We start from the raw sequence: 19322 nt of genomic DNA on the forward strand, positions 1-19322 counted from the left end.
TGCATTTCCTAGCCTCCCGAGACCTGCATATTAAACAGTAATACATCCCTCCAGCTAGTGCTCCCTGGGATTATTGAAATTCTCCCCAAAGCCTCCTTTTTAACTTTATAATGTTAAGCACTGAGTTGGTTCAGAAATGTCACACTGTGTATGAAGTCTGGGAATATATCCTAGATTGCCAAAGGATTACCATGCATCCCCACCTAAAAAAAACACAACCCTGTAGAATAGAAGCTAACCCAATATTTGATTGTATACTGTTGCTCAAGATGAGCCTGCCAACTGAATGACCATGAAAAAAAGTAAATGGAATAATATACTGTATGGTGCTTGAATTGGAAATCATAGCTCATTATACTTAGGGGAGTGAGTATTTCCTAGCATTTGGCTCTTAACACCAACACAAATATGGAACATTTACAGTCTTGCAAACACCGCAGATGTAATAATAATCAATCGGCGCAAGTGCTGGCAAGCGAAAAGAAGAGTCAGCATTAAACGAAGAGCCGCTGAGATAGCTCTTAGCTCCTCACAGAGAGTTTTCAAGGCGGTGAAATCATTAGGTGATTTGGGACAGTTTAAAGTCTCTTTCGTAATGCCTAGCCATCTTCAGTATTAAACAATCAATTGACTTGTTGCTCAGCACAGAGAAATATCTGTTCTGATTGTCTTTGCAAACCTAGCCCTAACAAAGAGCATGACCGCTGATATATAAGAGCATCTTGCCAAAATTCCACATGTGCCAGCTCCTGTAAAATACTAGATATGTCCATACGGGAGACAGATGGGCACATCACAGTATGACCTGAAGTTTTGACATAGATATAGACCTATGCTTTCACTGAATATGCAAGCATGTATGTATCTGGTTGACTAGTCGAAAAATTCCAAGCAAAGTTAACCTGACATACATTGCAATCATTCTGTAGTGAGACTGTGTTCAGCCGCCTTGCAATAGGAAACCTAAATTACATGTGATCGGGCTTCCCCATTTTTACATAGAACAAAGGTTTTTTTAAAAAAAGAAAAAGAAAAAAACCACAACATTTTCATTAAACATTACAAATGGTAAATAAGAGCGCACAAAAATTTTCAGTTCCAAAGCACAAAGCAAAGCACAATATAGAAGCAAGGAAAGTATCCACCAAAGTAATATGAGCGTTCTGCTATTGTGTATTTGGAGATTCATCTTAACACAATGATCCTATGCCTCGTCATTGCACTACGTTCAGTGAGCATGCCCCCCCCCCACAAAGGAGCTTGAGAGAGTGGAGGATATAAAATATGCTGCTTCCAACTAATGAAGGAGAAGGAACATCAAATCTCTCCCCCCCCCCCCACGTTTTCAAAATTCATAAAATCAACATTTTCCTGCATGAGAGTAAGTTAGACCCTTATTAGTTGAATCGTTCTGATTTATTGAGGAAAAGGTAGAAGCTAAGTGTTGAAACGCATGAAATATTGGGCAGACAGAATGATTGTCCACACATATGTTCTGTTCACATATAAGGCAGAGGGAATTTTGGTCAGCCTGTACAATTCATATACAGTGGTACCTCGGGTTACGAACTTAATTCGTTCTGGAGGTCCGTTCTTAACCCAAAACCGTTCTTAACCTGAGGCGCGCTTTTGCTAATGGTGTCTTTGCAGCTGGGAAGGCTCATAGTGGGAGAAAAATGTTTCCTGAGGAACCTTTGGCCGAAACTGAGCACAGCTTCATCAGCACCTTGAACTGACAACATAATGGCAGCCAGGGTGGAATTAGTTCTATATTCATATACACATGATAGCTCAGTTGGTAGAGCTTGAGACTTAGGGTCGAGGGGCTGAGCCCCACATTTGGCAAAATATTTCTGCATTTCAGGGGGTTGGACTAGATGACCCTTGTGGTCTCTTCCAACTCTATGATTCTATTATTTTTAGGCAGGCAGCTCTGCATTGTGCAATCTGAAGCTTTCATACTGTCGTTCAGGGACACTCCCACAAGTGTACATTACAGTAGTCCATACAAAATGTGACAAGAGCTTAGGTGGCAGTGACTATGCTCTTTTCCTTCAAGACATTAAGTTTCTTAGCAACTCCCTCTAAATAAGTGGTAAGAGAGACAGGACCTGGCTCTGAAATCCTCATCTTTAAATCTGAAGACTCTGTTTAGATTTAAATCCTTTCCTCCCTGTTGTTTGAAATAAGTGTAATTTTTAATTACAGTAATTATCTTAAATTGCGGCTGTGGTTTTCCATTTATCATAGGAGAAATCAAGGGTGGGGGAGAAGTGTATGAGAGGGGAAAAAATGAGATGTATGCTGCACTGCTTGAAGAGAAAAATACAGTGGGGTTATCACATTAATATATCTGTGTAATTAATGTTTGGAATGGTCTTGTGTAGCGGGAAAGAAGAGTATTCCCTAAAACAAAACAAAACAAAACAAAACATATTCAATACCAATTAGCAATGGGATCTAAACAAAAGCTGCAGGCCTCCATTTGCCAACTGTTTGGGTGGCAAGGAAAGGAGAGGCAAGAGAAGTGTTTGTTACTGGTGTGTGTTGATCCCAGGACTGGGAGCAACTTGACCATCAAGAGGAAGACCATGGATTTAAGGCACATCCCTGATGTTATAGTTCAAAGCTCACTGAAAACAAACAGTTTATTTCCAATGTCGTGCGTTTTTGTTTTTCCTGTGGTCTAAACCACAGAGCCTAGGGCTTGCCGATCAGAAGGTCAGCGGTTCGAATCCCTAGGACGGGGGTGAGCTCCCATTGCTCAGTCCCAGCTCAGTAGATAAATAGGTACCGGCGGGAAGGTAAACGGTGTTTCCGTGTGTTGCTCTGGTTCACCAGAAGTGGCTTAGTCATGCTGGCCACATGACCCGGAAGCTGTATGCCGGCTCCCTTGGCCAGTAAAGCGAGATGAGCGCCGCAACTCCAGAGTCGTCCACAACTGGACCTAACGGTCAGGGGTCCCTTTAACTTTACCTTTACTAGCTCCCACTTCTTGGCTTCATTTTATGATAAGTAGGGATTCTTTAAAAGTGCACCATACAAATGCAAGAATTAAACTATGATATGAACAATAGAAGAGAATGGTTAAAAAAACAAGATTAACTTTGATCTGCAATATCAATAGATTCTACTGATGAAAGTACAGCAAAGACCAAATCAGAGAATTTCAGGAGTGAAAACTCTCTGTAATGCACTTATGAAACTGCTGTTCTTTTGGAGGCTCTGGTTAAAGTCTAGGCATAAACATTCAAGGAAATAAACAACTATCTGACTTTTAGAAGACATCTGAAGGCAGCCCTGTTTAGGGAAGTTTTTAATGTTTGATGTTTTATTGTGTTTATAGTATTCTGTTGGGAGCTGCCCCGAGTGGCTGGGGAAACCCAGCCAGATGAATGGGGTATAAACAATAAATTATTATTACAGTATTAGATTATTATTATATATATTTTAGGCTGAACTTGAGCTGGATTGTTTTATATATGTGTATGCATTTTTAAATGTGGAGGTCTTCCCATTTTTAGACAAGCAAACAAATTAAATCCAAGAGCCCATGATGTGTGTGTGGACAGGCAGGCAGTGTGGTGTGGGGAATGGGGCAACTGTGCTTCGATTTCATTCCGCTGCCAACTTGCCTCAACGTGGCACCATTGCTGATGAGTCAAATAATGTAACTGCCATCTACATAACGCTAAGCCTCTATCCATAAGTCACTGCCCCTTCTACCCACGTCTACTCTTAGTGCCACAAAACATTTCGGGCTTTGCTGATGAGGGTGGGGGGGAGACATAACCCCATAACACATAGCTTTCCATCACTGGAGCAGCTGTGAAAGAACAAGAAAGAGCAAAGGATGTGTCAGGAGGCTGCTGTCTTGGCTTTTAAAATGCTTAGAGCAATGCATAGAAATGTCATGGCCAAACATGTTAGCGAACAGTCATATGCAGTAGGAATGCATACTGTATGTGCACAACTGTTGGATCAACTGTGGTGCAGTTTCAAAAGGAAGGAATCAAGTTTTTCCTAGGTCAGCTTTAAACTTGGCAAACCCCACAGAATAGCTTTGAACAGAGCCTGGTGCAAGATAGGAAAGGGCAGCCAGGCTACTTTGAACCTACCCCCTACTACTCCTATGATGCTACAGCTGTTTTCAGCCTCAGTCAAAACACCATCCTCTGCTTCTTAACATCTGACTACATGTACTGATCTTTAAGAATCACTTGTCACCTCTTCATTCACACTAAATTAAAAGCACTGTCATTTTTTCCTGTCATCATTGGGATACTAAAAAACTAATTAAAAAGTAGCCTAAGGTAGCTATTTGTATTATATGCTATATCTATGTGGGATGGTGATGGAGAGGCTATGACCTGCAAATTAAGTATGATGAAATGACATATTTAAATACTCTCCAGCAGATTGTGAGTTTAAAGGCTTGCCAATTAGTGCTTAAATTGTGTATGTCTATTAATGGAGCATGTAACAGTGGTGTAGGGTGGGGTGGGGGCACAAGGGCGGTTGCCCCAGGTGCAAAACTGTTAGGGGTGCAAAATTCAAGTCCTGGTGCTGCCTGAATCTAGCTACCCACTTTTGCTGCTGGGCTCCGTTGAAAACAGCTTCTCCATGCAAACCAGTGACCTCTCCAGACAACAGAATGGCTCTTCTTATCTCTGTGGCTGCGATCTTTTGGGTGATGTGGATGCTGTTGGACAGTTTAATTTGAATGCATGCTCCTTCTTTTCCCACCCCTCCTTCATGGCCCCGGGCACTGGCAACCCATGCTACACCACTGAGCAATAAAAAGGAGATATTAAACATGAATAGCTGTGTATGTACGATTATGTATTATTCGGGGCGCACTGAAATCTTTCCCATATTTGTGAACTTTTTGTTTGCTTACTGGTAATATCAGCAAAGGTATTAATAAATTATCTGCAGCCCCAAGAAAATGATGGCTAATTATTTATTTTACACGGACTTTCTTTAGACCTCAGGCAGCAAAATGTCTTGGCCCGACCCTAGTGCCAACCTAATCATCATCATCATCATCATCATCATCATCATCATGGATCGGGTCCAAGAATCGAGGTGCTTAATGTTCATAATATTTTCCTTTAATGTAAAGGAAATGTTGAGAGTGCTGGAATACACAAAATGAGGCAGAGGAACAAAAATAAATGCAAATATGGGTGGCAGCACGTGAGGAGAACAAAGGGGGAAGGCCAATATAACACCAGTAGAAAATAGACCAGGCATCCCCAAACTGCAGCCCTCCATATGTTTTTGCCTACAACTCCCATGATCCCTAGCTAACAGGACCAGTGGTCAGAGATAATGGAAATTGTGGTCCAAAACATCTGGAGGGCCAAAGTTTGGGGATGCCTGAAATAGACCATGGTGGCTAACAGAGATGGCAATGGAAAGAAATCAGCAATAGCTTAAGTAAATCAGAGGTAGACCCTCAAAGTCAGGTGAACCCTTGATAGTTTTGCTCCTCCTCGCATAGATTATTATTATTATTTATTTATTTATACCCCACCCATCTGGCTGGGTTTCGCCCACCACTCTGGGCGGCTTCCAACAAATACCAAAATACATTAAAATATCACAGATTAAAAACTTCCCTAAACAGGGCTACCTTTTGGTGTTTCCTAAATGTCAGGTAGTTGTTTATCTCCTTGACCTCTGATGGGTGGGTGCTACCACCGAAAAGGCCCTCTGCCTGATTCCCTGTAGCTTTGCTTCTCACAGTGAAGGAATGGGCAGAAGGCCCTCGGCGCTGGATCTCAGTGTCCGGGCTAAACGATGGGGGTGGAGACGCTCCTTCAGGTATACTGGACTGAGGCTGTATTCTGGATTAATTGCAGTTTCCAGGTCACCTTCAAAGGTAGTTCCACGTAGAGCGCATTGCAGTAGTCCAAGCGGGAGATAACTAGAGCATGCACCACTCTGGTGAGACAGCCTGCGTACCAGATGGAGCTGATAGACAGCCGCCCTGGACACAGAATTAACCTGTGGCTCCATGGACAGCTGTGAGTCCAAAATGACTCCTAGGCTGCGCACCTGCTCCTTCAGGGGCACAGTGACCCCATTCAGGACCAGGGAGTCCCCCACACCCACCCGCCCCCTGTCCCCCCCAAACAGTACTTCTGTCTTGCCAGGATTCAACCTCAATCTGTTAGCCGCCATCCATCCTCCAACCGCCTCCAGGCACTCACACAGGACCTTCACCGCCTTCACTGGTTCTGATTTAAAAGAGAGATAGAATTGGGTGTCATCCGCATACTGATGAACACCCATCCCAAACACCCTGATGATCTCTCCCAGCGGCTTCATATAGATGTTAGAAAGCATGGGGGAGAGGACAGAACCCTGCGGCACTCCACAAGTGAGAGCCCAGGGGTCTGAACACTCATCCCCCACCACCACTTTCTGAACATGGCCCAGGAGGAAAGAGTGTGACCACTGTATGACAGTCCCCCCCCCAGCTCCCAACCCCTCTAGACGGTCCAGAAGGATGTTATGGTCGATTGTATCAAAGGCCGCTGAGAGATCCAGCAGAACTAGGAAACAGCTCTCACCTTTGTCCCTAGCCCGCCGGAGATCATCAACCAGCACGACCAAGGCAGTTTCAGTCCCATGATGAGGCCTGAATCCCGATTGGAAGGGATCCAAATGGTCCGCATCCTCCAGGCGTGCTTGGAGTTGTTCAGCAACCACTCGCTCGATCACCTTGTCCAAGAATGGTAGATTTGAGACTGGGCGATAATTGGCCAAATTTGCCGGGTCTAAGTATGTTTTTTTAAGAAGTGGTTTAATGACTGCCTCTTTCAGCGGGTCTGGGAATACTCCCTCATAGAGGGAAGCATTTACCACCCCGCGGAGCCCATTGCCCAGCCCTTCCCGGCTCACTTTTATTAGCCAGGATGGGACAAGGATCAAGGAGACAGGTGGTCGGTTTCACTCGTCCAAGCAGCCTGTCCACATCCTTGGAGGTAACAGATTGGAATTGATCCCATATAACATGACTAGACAGGGCTCCAGCACTCTCCCGCCCCGGCCCTGCTCCCACGGTGGAGTCTACCTCCCTGCAAATCTGAGCGACTTTATCTGCAAAAAAACTTTACAAAAGCATTGCAGGAGATATTGGGGTCCCTACCAGGCCCCAATGACGAAGGTGGTTCGGATGAATTGCGAACCACCTGGAACAGTCTTCTGCTGCTGCTTTCTGCAGATGCGATAGAAACGGTGAAGAAGGTCCTCTTCACCATCGCCATTGCCACTTGGTAGGCTCGAAGCTGAGCTCTAGCCCATGTCCGGTCTGATTCAGAATGAGTTTTCCGCCACCGGCGCTCTAGCCGTCTCAGCAACTGTTTCATCGCCCTCAGCTCTGGAGGAAACCACGGGGCTGTCCTTCCCCGCCCAGATGGTCTGGGTTGCTGTGCGTAAGAGAAACCTGGTGGACAAGCTGCGGCAAGGACAGGCCCATCTGCTTCATCCAACCAAGTCTCTGTCACACATGCCAGGTCAAATCCTCCATCCACAATCAGGTCGTGGATGGCAGTGGTCTTATTTATCATTGACCTGGCATCCCCCCTGTGCATCCCCCCCTGTGGAATCTGCCCCAGCCATTTTGTTGGCTGGGACCCCCTCCCGGGCAGCCCTGACCCCTTCCCTTAAAACAAGGTAAAAACCTCTATAAAAAAGCAGCAAGAATAGAGAACAAAAGAAAAACACACAAAAAAAACTGAGGGCGATGAAACAAAATAAAACAATAAAAACCAAGAACTGTAAAAATCCCAGGATTTACTGTTCTGTCTAGTCATTTTATGCATTTCATTTTTGGATAGTGTTGGCAAAAAGGCAAGGTAATAAATACAAGATTAAAGTAGGAAGAGCTCTTCCTTCCCCTTCCAGCTTCCTGCCATTGGACCTGTCAGTATACTCCTTTTATTTTCTCTCAGGAATCTGCACAAACATTGTTAGTCCTGTTTTCATTCTACACACATGTGCCCAGGTCTCCACACTTCATATCCACACACAGAAATTCACAACAAAGCCCTCATTGCCCTGACACAACATTTCCTTGTGACCTTAGATTCTACTGAACACGGCCAGAGAAAATAAATTCTAATCTTTTCCCATTTGCTTCATATAGGACAAATCACAAGGGTGATTTTATTTTGTTTTTGTTTTAACAACCTTTTTTTAAAAAAATAAAAATAAAATAAAAGATGTATAAGCTGCCTTTGGGGTAACTGCCTCCCCTAAGAGGCTTCAATACAAAACAACAACAACTCATTGAATGATTTTCACTACTTTCGTTTTATTTTGCCTAAATAAGCTTTGAAACGACCGTTTGAAGAAAATGCAATTCTCTTTTATTGATTTTTGTTGCTTAAACATGGGTACTGTTTATTGCTTATCAATATCAAAGAGCTCTGATTAAACACCTTTTAAATGCAACCTTTTATAAAGTGATTATTATATAAGCACATTGCTTGTCCTTTGCAAATAAGATCTGACTTTATCCTTCACTGTAATTACATCAAACAAGACCAGACTATATTAAGACTGATGTAAGCTCAAAGGGTTTAATTCACATAATCTGTACCTTTGGGACTGTGGCAAACATATAGTTGTCCCACAAGCATTGTTAAGTTAGATCATTACTTCTTGGGGACCCAATTTACACAGGCAGTGGTATAGGATGACAAAATAGGCTAAGTTCTTTCCCTGGGGAGGGCAGGAATTACAGCCCACCCCCTACAAAGAAACCCTAACACAGAACTATTGACAATGATAGGCAGATGTGACTAGTCATTGCTAAACAACCCCCTCCCACCCCTCAGCGAGCAGCTCAGACAGAAATCATGACAAATGACTATGCAGGTTGATAGAATCATGGAATTGGTGAGTTGGGAGGGATCACATGGGTCCCTAGCCCAGCCCCTGCAATGCAGGCATCTCAACTAAAGCATCCATGACAGACGGTCATCCAACCTCTACTTAAAAACCTCTGCTCCCCTGTCAAAAAGCTCTTACTACCAGAAAGTTCTTCCTGATAGGAACCTCCTGTCTTGTTACTTAAGGCCATTGGTTTGGGTCCTACCCTCCACAGCAGGAGGAAACAAGCTTGCTCCATCTTCCATGTGATAACCCTTTGCATATTGGAAGAATGCTATTATATCTCCTCTCAGTCCCCTCTTCTCCAGGCTAAACGCCCTCAAGTCCCTCAACTGTTCCTCATAATGCTTGGTTTCGAGACACCTGAACACCTTGGTACTCACCTCTGCACAAGTTCTGGATTGTCAAAATCCTCCTTAAATTTTGCTGGTCTTTGACCGTATTAAAGTTTTACTTACTTACTTCTTAAATTGTGGTGTCCAGAACTGGACTCAGTGCTCTGAGTGGTCTGACCAAGGCAGAACAGGACACTAGACTTCTGTGGGTGCATCCTAGAATAGCATTAGCTTTTTTGGCTGCTGTATCACACTGTTGATTCATGTCAAGCTTGTGGTCTACTAAGATCCCTAGATCCTTTTCACATGTACAGGTCAGGTGTCCCCCATTATTCCTGCCTAAGTGCAGGACCTGACATTTGTCCCTATTTAAATTCAGTGTGTTAAATTTGGACCAGTTTTCCAATCTGTTAAGGTCATGTTGAAACCCGATTCTGTCTCCTGCATTAGCTACCTCTCCCAGGTTGGTGTCATCTACAAATCTGATGAGCATCCCCTCAATTCTGTCATCCAAGTCTTTCATAAAGACATTGAACAACAAAGTATCCAGAACATCCCTGACAAACTGAACCGACAAAGGGCCTTTTGAGGAATGTTCATTGGTTCAACGTAGTCAACACCTTTGAGAAAGTTCAAGTGTCTCTCTGCCTTAAAAGTCATTCTCCTCATTCTAATTTCCATAATTTGAGTGCAAAACTACATACATCGACCTGTGTGGTTAGAGTGCCAGATTTGGACTTGGAAGACCAGGGTTCAGATCCCCACTCAGTCACAAAGCTCACAAAGGGTGACCTTGGGACAACCACTGTCTCTCAGTCTAACTGACCTCACAGGGCTGTTGTGAGGATAAAATCAGGAGGGAAGAACCATGTACACTGCCTTGAGCTTCTTAGTGGAAAGGGCAGGATATTGAATGAATGAATGAATGAATGAATGAAAGGTCTGTTTGCTGTAACAGCATTGATCTGGAAGGTTATCCTTGGGAAAGGAGTGGGGTTGTGTTCAATGCAGTGCTAAGGTGAACATCCCATCAGCGCAAGGATTTCTCCTTGTGCAGTAGAACATTCTCCCCCTCTCCACTCACTATGCAACACTTAAATTTGTTTCTCCATGAGCTTCCTCAATCAGTTTCTGCCCAATACTCCAGAGCAGATTTGGGGATGGCACAGGGTATGCCTGGGGAAGAATGGGGAAATCTCATTGCACTAGTGCTAAACCTTGCGCTGGTGCAATATTTAGGTTGAATACTGCCCATTGTTTCTTAGAATACAGCAACATTGAGAGAACAGTTACAGGTAGGTAGCCGTGTTGGGCTGCCGTAGTTGAAACAAACAAAAAAAATTCCTTCCAGTAGCACCTTAGAGACTTAGTTGGTCTCTAAGGTGCTACTGGAAGGATTTTTTTTTAAACTCACCCTTCCTTTCAGCCTTGACCCCTGATGTAGCTTATACTTAGAGAAATAAATTATACAAACACAAACACAACTTTAATAGAGAAAGAGTCAGAGAGCCACACACCCTGCCAACAGAAAAGAAAGAAAGAATAACAGCTTGCCTCCCTCTCATTCACACTATGATACACTATGGACAACCCAGCATGGATTTTTTTTTAAAAAAAAAACTTGTGTAAGAACTTGATTTTTTATGTAAAACTGGTGCAGAGACATGTGCAGCCTAAGCGAGACAGCAAGTCTCCTCGGTATTCTATTTTTTTCTTTCTAAGTGCGAATAGAGGAGGTCAGAAGTATCGCACATTTAACAACAAGTCTCACATTATCAGCAAAAAACTCTTTTAGAAAAAGTCACTGCAAAGATTCACGTTCCCATGGAACTTCACTGGAAATATCCCCATGTGAATGGCAACCCACCCAGCAATGCTGATCTGGCTTCCCAACCCTGCACCTTGCTGCCAGCTGCTGGGGAGAGGGGCAAGGCATAAGGGAGTGCAGTGGGGGCACAGCAGCTGGAGCCTCAGATAAACTACAATAAACTCAAACAACCTCTTTGAACAAAATAATTAAAACCTATCACTGCAAATGGAGGAGCTCTTATGTTTCATGGTAGGCAAAGCTTCCTCCTTTGGTATATACACATTCACTAGCAGTCTTTGGGGAGCAGTTGTTCTATGCTACGAGATAACAGAGATGACATTAAAATGTCTCTTCTCATTTCAGTTTGATGTATAATCTAATGATAAGAGAGAAACATGGCAGTCTAATTTATGAATCTGAAACGGATAAATGATAAGGCAGTGGAAGCAAAAAAAGAGAGGGGGGGAAGCAGCAACAGTCTTACCAAATAAACAGTCTTACATAAATGTGATGGACACCCTCTAATTAACACACTGTGCCCTAAGATCTTATCACAGTGTATTATCAAATAAGGATCCACAATTGGCCTAGAATAAGACACCACGGCCGCATTGAGACTGGAGCTTCTACATCCAAGTTAGTAACCGTTTACATACCAGCTGAACAAAGATCGTTTGCGTGACCCGCCATGACAGCCCCAGCCCCCAGGGATCATGGGAAAGGAAATAAAGACTCTGACAACGTTATGGAATTAAAATTAGGCCACAACTTTATTAAACTTCCAAATGTAGGAAGACCTTGGCTTAGGCCTTGGGCGTGTATCCCTCCCAGCCCCTCAGCTGGGGGAACTGGGGCACATCATGGGATATGGTGGTGCTCTGCGCGACATAAGTGTAGGCAGGCAGCCGAGCCCATATCCCCGCACGAAGGGGAGTTCACTGACAACCTTTCAGTGTATGGCCAGTGACACCCATTTATGTAATCCCTTTAAGTGGGGACCCTGGAATCGCTGCCGCAGGGGGGTGAATCAACACTTCACCCCCCTCCCCCCATTATAGGGAAGAAAAGACTAAAGGATTCCACCCAAGGCGATAATCGCCCAAGTTGTAACCAATTGTTACGGTGAAGACAAAACCTGCCAATGCAGGAAAATTTCTTCCCGGTCCTTCAACAGCAACCAATCATAGACCGTAGCAGCGCCCGCCAAACAGGGGGCAAAAGTTAACCAGCAAACAAGAAAACATTAAATAAGGGAGGGTAGGGAGGGTGAATCTCCAGAGCTGTCTGCCTGGCTAATACCGGCTCCTCCCCCTATTTATAATGGGGCTGGCCCCACCTCCCAGCAATGAAACTTAATACTGAGGCTGGGCGTGAACCTCTGAATAATACACTGAGAAGCAGGCCAGCCCCCTTCTACTAGCAAGTTCCCTGGGAACTGTAGCAGCACACGCGATCTCACAAAGGGCACCCACAATATATGATGTGAGTGTTCATTATGGGATGCAACCCGCCCTTGCACACAACTGGATTTTGGAGATTCTGCGCAGCCTCCCTCCAAAGCAAGCAATTCATCCTTTCCTGTCTCTAGAAAGGTATCCATGCGTAAGCTGCATCTGCTTCTAATGACAGACTTGATAGGATATGATAGGATATGCCCTGGCATTGCACACAGTGCCCCCAGGACATAGGTAGTCATGCCAAGCACATGGCTGTATGTGCAATTGTCAATCACGTTCTTGTGAACTGAACAAGGGGACATGATGCAGACATCTGTCTGTGCAGTAGTCCATGTTATAAGGAAAGCCCTACATTCAGAAACTAGGTACTAGCCTGTGTGCAGATGTTGTTGGAGTCCAACTCCTGCCAGCTCTTTATGAGAATTATAGTCCAACATTTTCTGGAGGGCATCACATGCCACAATTGCTTCCAGACCTGCAAGGGAACAATTGCAAAGGCAGGAGTCTTTGAAGGTTGCCTGACCAGAATGGTCACATTCTTCACAGCCCCACTTTCTCCCCATGTCTAAGTCAATTGTAGTCTCTCCCCCCCCCCCAATGTTCTCTGAAGAGGCTTTTTTTGGAGTGGATGGAGCTGCAGTGGGGAAGGAGGAGAAGGGAAAGAACCATTGTGCCAGCTTGCCTTCCAATTGCACAGTGCTGGACAGAACACTTTCAGACCAGATTTCCTTATAACTCTTAGAAGGAACAAGGAGTATATTAGCAGCGTGAACTTCGTAAAAAGGGATACAAATATTTGATTTCATCGGAATGAAGAAAGACACCAGATGTCAACTTAATGTGCGAAACTCATCTTCCAGGGTCTTTGCAGAGATGGCCTAAAATGCAACAGGCACAAAGCCCTGTATCAACAGAGAACACTTTTTCTCTTTACACAGCATCTCCTTAAGAAAGAGGTTTTCATATTTAAAATGTATATGAATACCAATCAGGAAGCCTATTGATTCTTGAAGGGTGCTAATAGAACAAGGATGAGCTAGAGCTCAGCAATGGAGCACATGGTTTGCATGCAGAATATCCCATGTTTGAAACTATGCGTCTCCAGACAAGGATTTGTCTAAATCCCTACCGAGCCACTGCCAGTCAGAGTTGGCCCTCAGTGGGCGGGTGGGAGTGCGCCTTGCTTGATCAACAAACAAATGAGAGCGTTAAGCTCCTACAGCATCCCTATAATATCATAAAGTTGGCAGGATCTGCTGTGGAGGTTGCAAAAGACAGGAACATCTTGCTGGCTGCCGATAACTGACGCTGCATTTCACAAGCATTCGCCTTGGTTCGGAATATTTTACTGCTGTCATTTTACAGGGCTACCAGCCATCATTGTCAGAGAAGCATTTGTGTACTCCATGGAAGTCCCATGATGCCTGTTGCTCGCTAACAGAGGTGATACAGAGAACAGCCTGCATGCCTATAAAGATTTTTGTAACAGCAGCCTACACAGTTAGGAAGATGGCTTCTCTTAAATTCAGCTGCACTGGGTTTACGAATCTGAAACTTACAATATATGAGACAACTGTTTAACATGAAGTTAGGTTCACAGTCTACATGTAAAACAAGTGAAACCAGAGAGCGAAGCCCTTACCTTCTATCGTTGCACGCTTGGGCAGAATGGTGATGGCTCCCTCGGCGACATCTTCCTGCTGAATTACTGGGTTTATTTTGGAGCCCCAAGTGTCTGATGCCACCCAAAGAAAATGGCCAACTTGATCAGCCCTTTTTGCTGCTGCAAGGATATGCCTGCAGAGAGAAACATTTATAATTTACACAAATATAAAGGGGGGGAGGAGAGAGAGAAGGAAAGTCAAAGTGATACTTATTCACTTGGGAACAATAGCAGGCAGAGAAAGGTTGCTTAACGAGCTAGAACAACGAATCCCCATAACTGGAAGTTGAGCGCTGCCTCATAAGGATGCTTTCAGTCTCGCTTTCCATTGTTTCCTGGCTTTGGAAGTTAAACTGGTACAATCAGCTGCACAATTTGATATAGTTAGGAAGCAGCTGTGTGATTTCAAAATCAAGGATGCATTATCTGGTACTGACACCAACTCCCTAACCTGGTATGCAGAGTTCCACCAAATGCCCACAACCTGAGTCCTCCCTGTACCCTCTCACTGGCTGCCAGTGCAGAGAGAACAGGGTACCACCTCTCTGTTAAAAGTGATGCTTGCCGGCAACTTATACTAGGAAGGGATAAGTTCCAGGCAGTCAGAGTGCAGCTATGGAAAAGGAGGCGCATGAGGCTTGTGTCCTCTGCCCCTTAAAGGCTTGAATATAGAAAGCTGTCTTAAGCTGCACCTCAGAAGGGAAGAGAATGGGGAGACATCTGTAGTTTCAGGCTTTTCCAATCCAAGGCAGACTAGGTGTTGCCCAAATCAGTTTGTGATGATCTTCTATCTGAAGCATCAAAGTAGGATCCAAAACATTTTGGACATTCAAACAGAAGATTGTACTGTAAATCTCTTAACCCTTTAGTTTGTTTGACACCTAAGGGCAACAACATTGATCAGGGCTGCCATACATCTGGATTTTGTTCAACAAAATTGCTCAACTTTTTTTTTTATTGTCCTGGCTTTTACTTTTTTGAAATATGGCAATCCTAAATTGATTAAAGCTTCCATGAATGTGATATATAGTATATTTTATGTCTTCCTAAATGCAAAACGTAGAATTACTTCTCCTGGAAATTTATTTTTAATCTTGATTTTACAACACATTTCACTCCTCATTCTATCGCCATGGTAATTTCAGTGCTAATTACTTCCCTCTAGAATAATCTATACAAAAAGGTCTATGGGCATTTAGCTACAGTACATTTCATATAGAAGAAAATACCCCTATCTTAATTTCCTTCCCAATGGTTAAGCAAGTATGGGTATGATTGCACTTGGGAAGGCAACTTCTCCCCCGTAATAGGAGGGTTGCAAGGAATGTCCATGGTTTTCATTTCCTAAAGCAAAAAAAGGCACAATTGCCATATCAGATAAGTGTTCAAATATTGCCACAACTTTCCAAACAGTTGATCGGTGAAACAGAGAAAAGAAAAACAATGACATTACACAAGATGCTGTGGAATCAAGCTAATTGCACGGAACAAGGAAGGAGTGCAATAGCTCAGTCTTTAGCAATACCCCAGCACTAAAGCAATATCAATAAAGAGCACAGAAAAGCAAGACGTAATTATAAACATCCTAGCCTTCTTCAGACTTTTTCCGTGCAATTAGCATTGTACGGACAAGGAAGGGAGAATGAGCATGCTCAAGCACTGCATTGAAAATTAGCATTCTAAAATGTGTGATGCTCCTACATGGATTAGAGCAGGCTCCCAGTGCAGCCACTATCCCACCAACTCGTGGAGGGCAAGAGGAATGGCAACAGAGGGATGGGACAAGCATATTCATCCACACTTCCTCTTCTATGCAATATTAATTGTGTAGCTCAAGGAATGCCAAAAGAGGCTCCTGCAAACTAATGAAACGACAACACCTTTTTTCACAACAGGAAGGATGTGCATAAGTGCACAGACACTCTAGTACAGTGGTACCTCGGTTTATGAACACAATTGGTTCCGGAAGTCTGTTCATAAACTGAAGCAAACTTTCCCATTGAAAGTAATGGAAAGTGAATTAATCCGTTCCAGACGGGTCCACGGCATTCGTAAACTGAAAATTCGTAAACCGAGGTGTTCATAAACCGAGGCTCCACTGTAAAATAAACAGGTCTGTGTCTTTAAGCGAAGAGTGATGGACAATTTTAGCATTCAAATAACTTGTGAAATAAGAATTCATGAAATTTATGGGCTCCCCAAAACTGAATATCCACAGGGATTATCTCATTATATATTTCAAAATCAGCACGCAGTTTCTGCCCGTGGACATTCATCCATTCATTACACTTTCAGCACACTTCCTTACAATAGTTTTCTCAGTCTTTAAAATATGTGTTTAAAACTACCGTGTTTCTCATATTATAAGACATGTCTTATATTTATTTTTTCCTCAAAAAAAACCACTATGGCTTATTTTCAAGGGATGTCTTGTTTTTTTCCTCCTCCTCCTGCCGTGGCCGGCATTGCTGCTGCGCCTATCACTATGTCTTATTTTCGGGGTATGGCTTATATTCCTTGAATGCTTAAAAATCCTGCTATGGCTTATTTTATGGGTATGTCTTAAAATATGAGAAACAGGGTAATAAGTGAGAAACCTGCTAGAATGGAACATTTTTCACTGTGGGAGGACAGGGAGAATAGCACGGCTTCAGCTGATTGGCAGGAACAAATTGGATGGTGTTTCTTGCATCAGCAAAGGATTTAACAAAGTTCATCACATATATAATTCTGCTTGCACCATTCCTACAGCCCGACTGCAAATGGCACCAGGGATGGCACAGTGAGGCAAAACACTGGTACGAGCTCTGCCAGACTCCTTATATGTTGTTGCTCCTCCCATCCACAAATCATTCTTAGGAAATCACCCTTTGGCATCCATAGCTCATGCTGCATAGGCACTAATGTCAATGGAAAGGCATGTCAGCATAGTGACACCCATTTCTTCACTTCCGTGTTGTGGTTCTAACATAGGAATTACAAGCATTATTTACTGAAAGAGTATGAAGAATGTGCTGTCCGAGGGAACCTTTGGCTATTGGCATCACTCTCAACATTTGAGGTGTTCACATTGTTAGTACCTAACTAGCATTGCAGATGTGTAGAGTCCAGCCTGAGTTTAACATGTATGCATGTGCCCTGGATATTGCTGAAATATATTTCCCATGCATAAATGCCTCAGGTGAGTGAAACAAGGATGCTATCAAACTATATTTCATTTTAGGTAAAGGGACCCTGACCATTAAGTCCAGTCGTGACCGACTCTGGGGTTGCGGCGCTCATCTCGCGTTATCTGAAGGCAGCCCTGTTTAGGGAGGCTTTTAATGTTTAATAGATTAATTTATTTCATTTTCTGTTGGAAGCCGCCCAGAGTGGCTGGGGAAACCCAGCCAGATGGGCGGGGTATAAATAATAAATTATTATTATTATTATTATTATTATTATTATTATTAGCCGAGGGAGCCGGCGTACAGCTTCTGGGTCATGTGGCCAGCATGTCAAAGCCGCTTCTGGCGAACCAGAGCAGCGCACGGAAACGCCGTTTACCTTCCCGCTTGGAGCGGTACCTATTTATCTACTTGCACTTTGACGTGCTTTCGAACTGCTAGGTTGGCAGGAGCAGGGACCGAGTAACGGGAGTTCACCCCATCACAGGGATTTGAACCGCCAACCTTCTGATCGGCAAACCCTAGGCTCAGTGGTTTAACCCACAGTGCCACCTGCACCCCACATAATAATAAATTATTCAATATCTGTTATAGCATTCCAGCAGAGTGAAATACTGGTATATTGGGGAGGTATTCTACTAAGCATCCTATCAGTGCAAGGATTTCCACCTGTGAAATGGACTCCCCACTCCTTTCTCTGCATGTCCTGCACCCTCTCCAAATCTGTTCCAGGGGGTTGGGGGAACCTCTAAAACAGCTTTAGGAGGCACACAGGTGGGGTGGAGGAGAGCTGGGGACCATTCCATTGCACTAGTAAAGAAGCCTTGCACTGATAGAATGATTTCCTTCGTTCAACATTGGATTCCAGCCACTGAATCGGAGAAGAAGGGATATCATTGCATTTCTTGACCTCCTTGCCTCTCTGCCTATATGCCTCCATGGAATAAAGAGGACACTCCAGGCTTGTTGGTGACAATGGCAACCAGAAGGACACCACATGAAATTATTTAAGTGATCAGCTAAGCAATATAAAAGGAAGCCATGCAGAACCTGCAAATCACCCACCAACCATATCAGAAACCAGCAGCTGCCTGATGTTACTGTTACAATATTTCTCTTGCTTATTAATTTTCTTAATTAAGTGATATGCAGAGACAAAATTCAGCTTCATGTAATATCCACAAAACAAGGAGTTGTCTGAACAAAGGAGCCACTGAGGAAAGAAAGATGAGACAGGGAAGTATTTGAGTCCGAGGGCAACAAATTCAAGATTGACCATATGTGGCAACATAAAACAATATATTAAAAATAAATGTTAAAATAAATCTTTAAACTACAGCTTGACACTACATTTCCATTTTTTAAAAAAGGAAAGCAAAAAAGAGGCTTTTGTGTTTGTGGAAAATCCAGAGCCAGGTTTGTGGACAAGGTTTCCCTAAAGTTTTGCTAGCATAGGTCCTGTGGGCTGGCCTTGCAATGTTATACTGCAGTCAATTTTGTGCCCTCCAGATGCTCTTGGACTCCTACTCTCATCATCCCTGACCATAGGCCATGCAGTAACAGTCCGACAACATCTGGAGGGCACAATACTGCCTACTTCTGTTATATAGACTAATAAATCAATGACAAAGTGCAGAGGAATGAGTGGAAACACTTAGACAACATCGTGTGTGTGCGGGTTTTTTTGTACAACTCTAATTCAATGTGTAGTCTACTGAAAATGTACCATATTTTCCCATCTATAAGACGCCCCCAGGTATATTTGGGGGGACTCAGATTTAAGAAAATGGCCTCGGCACTATCTGTGTATAAGGACCCCCCCCCCCGATTCCTCAATAGCAAGCAATTGTAGCAAACAGGTGCCATTCGGAAACTGTTTAGCTGGAAGCTGGAACTGAAGTTGTGCGGGTTTCCCTTCAAGGTGAAACAACTTTCACAGAGGGACCTGAGCAGCAGAGTTGGCCCAGTGATGAAGCAAGGTAA

General features: G+C 43.6%; 1 protein-coding gene across 2 annotated transcripts in view; it reads right to left on the reverse strand.

The window, feature by feature from the left end:
- GRM7 (glutamate metabotropic receptor 7) overlaps positions 1-19322 on the reverse strand; it is a 405590-nt gene that overhangs the window by 178968 nt on the left and 207300 nt on the right. For both annotated transcript variants that reach the window (XM_060271366.2, XM_088662372.1), the window contains exon 4: positions 14152-14306. In XM_060271366.2, coding sequence (XP_060127349.2) covers positions 14152-14306 — 155 coding nt within the window. The remainder of the gene's footprint in view (positions 1-14151; positions 14307-19322) is intronic.

Source organism: Zootoca vivipara, chromosome 2 (genome assembly GCF_965207765.1).
Source record: "Zootoca vivipara chromosome 2, rZooViv2.hap1.1, whole genome shotgun sequence".
Lineage (NCBI taxonomy): Eukaryota > Metazoa > Chordata > Lepidosauria > Squamata > Lacertidae > Zootoca > Zootoca vivipara.